The 5755-nt window shown below is 33.8% G+C and overlaps 1 protein-coding gene across 1 annotated transcript in view; it reads left to right on the plus strand.

Annotated features, from left to right (window-relative positions):
• Window positions 1-5755, plus strand: part of LOC117121795 (sodium channel protein 1 brain-like) — a 23675-nt gene that overhangs the window by 2260 nt on the left and 15660 nt on the right. Inside the window, exons 5-13 of the mRNA XM_033267109.1 lie at window positions 607-618; window positions 1091-1235; window positions 1520-1651; window positions 2400-2648; window positions 2768-2800; window positions 3341-3410; window positions 4098-4363; window positions 4495-4671; window positions 5234-5661. Coding sequence (XP_033123000.1) covers window positions 607-618; window positions 1091-1235; window positions 1520-1651; window positions 2400-2648; window positions 2768-2800; window positions 3341-3410; window positions 4098-4363; window positions 4495-4671; window positions 5234-5661 — 1512 coding nt within the window. The remainder of the gene's footprint in view (window positions 1-606; window positions 619-1090; window positions 1236-1519; window positions 1652-2399; window positions 2649-2767; window positions 2801-3340; window positions 3411-4097; window positions 4364-4494; window positions 4672-5233; window positions 5662-5755) is intronic.

The following is a 5755-nucleotide window of genomic DNA, read 5'->3' on the forward strand; positions in this document are numbered from 1 at the left end:
TTCTCATAAAAAAAAATTTTTGTTCATGCCTAATTTATGAAGATTGTTAATTTTGTTAGTTAAGCTTAGAAATTATTTAATATTTAAGATTAGTGCGGAGGCTTATTATTCACCTTGGCCTCCTTGGTTCCCGGCACTTGTTGTAGTTAAGAAATAAGTGAAATAGATGAATAAAAATAAAATATATAAATAAAGTAACTTGTGATGACCATGTGATGTCATCTGATGTCATCTTGTGATGTCATATCATATACATAATAGTTAAGCCACAAGGTTACCTAACAATGATCACTTCCTTCTTCTCCTAGGCTTACAATGGACATGCTGATGCCTTGAGTGTATTCTGTCTCTTATACACATCTAGATGTGTATAAGAGACAGTATATATATATTCCAGTCCAAACTGTTCCAAAATTTTTTTAGAATTAACTATTGTTTTACACATTAAATCTGTATATACAGTAGTATTAAAGTTAACGTAATGTTCATATGCCGATAAATAAAGCAATTTTTTTTAAATTGGCAATTTCATTCATTTTTTCTGTTTTGCTCTGTCTGTTCATTCATTTACATGAAATATCGTTTTTATATTTCTAAATTATATAGCGGTGGATGGAGGTAAGTACTTGCTCCTGATTTATATTTTAATTGGTTTTAATTGCCCGTCGACGTGTTTACACTTTATAAGTATTTAATTGTAATTTTTAGTCTCGTTATAATCCTCCAAAGTTTGACGGTCTATAAAAACCTAAATTATTCTCCGCATTTAACAAATACGTTGATGCAAATTAGAAGGGCACATAGGCTACTAATACTGAAACTGGCTACAGTCCAATGTCATTATGAGAGCAACTACCTGATTTGATTTAATTTAAATTTATTCGAAAAATCACTTAAAAACTGAATAAAAAACTTATTACTTATCTTAAAGAATAAAAACCTTTAACTTTCATTTTCAAATTTACTATGTTTTCAATAATTTGTATATCATGAGGTTATTCAATTCCTTTATACCTGTGTAATAAAATGTATTACAAATCTGTCATTAAAAAATGTAACACTAATGAATATGCTCAATTTTATTTCTTAGCGATTGTCCCGCAAATTACACATGTCTACCAGATATAGACCCGAATCCAAACTATGGATATACGAGCTTTGATAACTTTGGCTGGGCAATGCTTACGTGTTTTCAGTTAATTACACTCGACTATTGGGAAAACGTTTACAATTTGGTTAGTCTTAACTTAATTGTTGTCTTTAGATACATAATGCAAAACCAGCTTCATTTTCAGAGAGATAAATGACTGAGAGGAGACTGGGTTTTTAGTTTCTGAACTATTTGACTTTCTAGTTTATATGTGGAGCTTCTGTTGGACATTCTTACTGTACTTTTTTGAAAGGAAATTTTAAGAAAATACAATTAAAAATAGATAATCAGCCTAAGTTTATGTTAAGTTCCATGAGACCATTTCGATGCATTTTTCATTTATTAATCAACTGTCAATGCGTTTTTCAGGTTATTCGAGCTTCGGGGCCTTGGAACATGTTATACTTTCTGATGACGACAATGCTGGGTGCATTTTACCTTATCAACCTTATGTTAGCTGTCGTCTCTATGGCGTATACAGAGGAAGTGGAAAGTGGAGGCGTAAGTAATGGTGATGAAAATTGTGGTGGTGACCATAATGATAATGTTGCGGATGCTGATGATAATATATGATTATATGAACAATTTCAATGTTATTAAACCATGTAACGAACTGAAATCACAGACAGTTTATCGACAAACCAGATGAATATCTTCAACTATGAGGTGATTATTTTGTTGATGATATTGGTGTTGGTGATGATGGTGATGGTAGTGTTGAAATGTGATAGTATTGATTATGCTGATAGTAATGATGAGGGTAGTGGGGAAATATTATTATTATTATTATTGTTGATTATGATGCCCATTGTGATACGGTGAAATACAGGTCAGGTTCCGAGGCTAAGCTTAACTGCAAGCGGTTTTCCTAATGTATTGCTCTTCTTATATGCATTTTGTATCTAACTTTGATTTTTCTTGTACACATTAATATTTTTAAATCTTTAATTGGTTATAATAATTTCATATTTTAATAATCAGTGCTGTGATTTTAAATTTTTGCCAGTTTATAAATGCATTTCCTTCTTTTGTTGGACAATAAATTATTTCAGTATTCATTATTCAGTATCACTTTACTAAGAAAAACTATCCACCACCGGTCACCGTCCCGGTAATTCTGAGTGTGGGTGTTTATGTATTATGCTCATTCTTAGGCTTACATCTGTTTTATTGCCAACGTTATAAAATCAGTATGGTGAAAATGTTAGTATTTTGTTTACATTTTACGTTAATTCTTATGCAACCACAGGGAAAAGACATGAAAAAAGAGAAAGAATCTGTCATGACAATGAATGCAGAAAAGCTGCGCAAAATGGCTGAACGAAAACAGAAAATAAAGCTACGAAAGAAACAAAAACTGCAACAACAGAAATTGGAAGAGGAAGCACGGAAGGAACAAGAAGACCAAGGAAAAGAAAAAACAACACTACCTGATCAAACAAATACAGACACGAACAGAGAAATATTAAAAGATGAAACGACATCTAAAGCATCAGACGTAAGTTCAATAATCCTTACTTTCAATATGTAGGCCTAACTACAAAAATAATTGCTCTTTTATTCCATACAATTTACATTTAATCACTGTTTCATTTAATTACTTTAATGGCAACCAAGGATTTAATTGAAGAGAATGATGATGATAATGACGTAAGTTACACGTCCGGGTGTTGCACCATTGAAATGTGCACGATGTCACTTCAGCACTGTTTTTATTTTCATATTGTTTATTTACAGTACATTTCTGTTGCACCACTTACAATATTAGTATTATGCCTTTTCCATCATAGTACCCTTCAAATAATGTTAAGCTATGGTTTTGTGAAACCAAAATGTGTGCTGCTTATTAGATACCACCTTCAGTGTGATTCCAATACAGTGGCTGATCCAGGAATCCTAAATAAATGGGGCCCATAGAGGGACTCTCGCACTTTGAGGGTTTATACCCCCTCAGCCCCAGCCTGGTGTTGGGGGTGAGGTAAGAAAATTTATGATTATAGCGCCTCTAGATGGCCGGAAATGGCACGCTGAGACTTAAATTTGAATGTAGGCCTACTTTGTTTTTTCTCATGCCCCCTTGAACAAGTTTTATCCTTTCCTTAGTCTTAATTATATCAAGATTCAAGATTTAAAACTTTACCCACCCTCCCAACAGACCTACTTGTTAAATGAATTTGAATGTATTTTCAGTCAAGATTCGCAGACTCTAGAGATATGAACTCTACAACGGGTGTCAGCAAAGGTGGTAACAAGCAAGACGGTGAGTTTATTTATGTGTTGTCATACATCAGCACCATACTTAGTATACCTATATGAGTAGAGGCTATACTCCGAAACTGTCAGATCCAGATGAGAAAACACAAAATGGTATACTATTTGTTTACATACTGTATGGGCCGCATCCAGATTGTTATACCGGGGTTAGTGGTGGGTGTGTGTAGCATAGAGCCAATCGAAGATTATGATAACTGTTTGTGAGGGATGGATCTTTTTCAGGTCTAGTGTCGGTACAAAAGAGCCGTAAGCCCCTAGATGCTAGAACCTCTGTCAAAGTTATATTGCTGTCACGGAGGAGAGCACCAGTTTAGCTTTGTTCTGGATCCGCCACAAGTATAATAATTATCAATTACGTAGTTTAATTGGTGCATTTAAACCCTTAGTTATGTATTTGTTAGAAATTTTCCAGAAACTGTTTTAACATCTTTGTTCTTGTTGTTAGTCTTAATTTCGTGCTTATAGATGTATATTTTGTACGCCATGTGCAAAAGAGAAAGCAAGTGTTTAAAATTATTTTTGAGCCAAGAATTAATTATTTTTATACAGTACCAAGAATTATCCACAGTATGATTTTTCTATGGCAAATCATACTAATTTGTGAAACCTGATAGTGTGGACAGAGATTTAGCGTAATTTTAGTTATTTAGGCTAATGTTGCTTTTTCTTTTAGATACATCTCGAAAAATTGATGAAAGTGACAGTGTTCATATTTGCGACTACAAGTGGTGTTGTATGTGCTGCAGACAACACGTCAGGGTGTCCAAGAAAGTTTACCATTATTGGCAGAAATTCAAAATGGCCGTGTCATGGGTCGTACTTGACCCACTATTTGATCTCTTTATCACATTATGTATTTTGTTGAATACAATATTCCTGGCGCTTGACCATTATAACATTAGCCTCACGTTGATGCAGGTTCTAACGATCGGAAATACAGTAAGTTATTTTGTCAAATCCAGAATATTAACTATCAATCAACTCATGATAACCATCACTTATAAAGAATTCCCATTAAGTTACCACGTTGTGTAAATGTACAGTTAGAGGTTATATCTGTTTTATTTTAGATATTTACAATCATTTTCACGGTGGAATGTGCAGCCAAAGTCATATCGCTTGATGTGAAATATTTCCGGACTAGTTGGAACCTGTTTGACCTGGTCATCGTCATTGTCAGTCTTATCGAGCTACTCCTCTCTGGTTCAGATGGGAGCGGGCTATCGGTACTTCGAACCTTCCGATTGGTGAGTAGTTAAACAATATATGGTGGGGATTGACATTTTAATTATAGATGACCTAATAATAATAATTATGATAATGATATATATCACATGATAATTATATATAACACACATATAAACGTATTTAAACCTGGGTTGGAACTATTTTATTTTAGATAATTTCTTTGTATCTATACTTTAGTTAAAATAAAAATTCAATTTTTCAACTTTTGTAAAAGGTGGCTACGTCTTAAAGCTTTGAGTTTTTGTTTCAGAACTTATTGCCTTCCATGCAATTAATTTGTTTCAATTATCTTATTTTATTGAAAAGCAATTTAAGTGAAAATTAAAGTATTTGGATTGATTTGATATATAAATCTGCAACTCCCTTATAAATATGTTTATTTGTATGTATGATTCTACTTTCTGATATTTTGGTATAAAATGTGAGGCTGTGTCAAAGTTTCCGTAAGGATTAACTTGAATCTAGTAGTAATTCAATTCAATATTGATTGTTGTCTTGTTGCAGACAATGTGTTTAAACATAATCGTCAATCCACATGTGTTTTGTTTATTCCCTCAACAGCTTCGTGTTCTCAAGCTGGCGCAGTCGTGGACGACGATGCGGGTTCTCCTTTCTATCATCGGGAACACGGTGGCAGCCGTAGGAAATCTGTCACTTGTGCTTCTTATCATTATATATATATTTGCTGTTATTGGAATGCAACTGTTTGGTGGAGACTACATTGCGGAAAGTTTTGATGAAGGGGTTGTTCCCAGGTGGAATTTCGTAGACTTCCAGCATTCCTTAATGGTGATCTTCCGAATCTTGTGTGGCGAGTGGATCGAACCTTTGTACGACTGCATGCGGTGCTCTAATGCCGGGACGTGTATTCTTGTGTTTATTTTAACAGTAATCATTGGTAACATTATGGTAAGGAACTATGAATCCAACGTGAAAACCGACGTGATCAAAGTTATAGAATATACAAGTTGTAGAACAGTCATAGAAGAGTGAATCTAGTATTTTGTTTATGAACTAGTGTTGTTGGACTACGCTTACGCAAAAGCGTGTGAAAGAGCAGTTTGCTTCTAATCGGATTTGTAT

Source organism: Anneissia japonica, unplaced genomic scaffold (assembly GCF_011630105.1).
Source record: "Anneissia japonica isolate Jap-2015-1 unplaced genomic scaffold, ASM1163010v1 scaffold1558_len139704_cov169, whole genome shotgun sequence".
Taxonomy (NCBI): Eukaryota; Metazoa; Echinodermata; class Crinoidea; order Comatulida; family Comatulidae; genus Anneissia; species Anneissia japonica.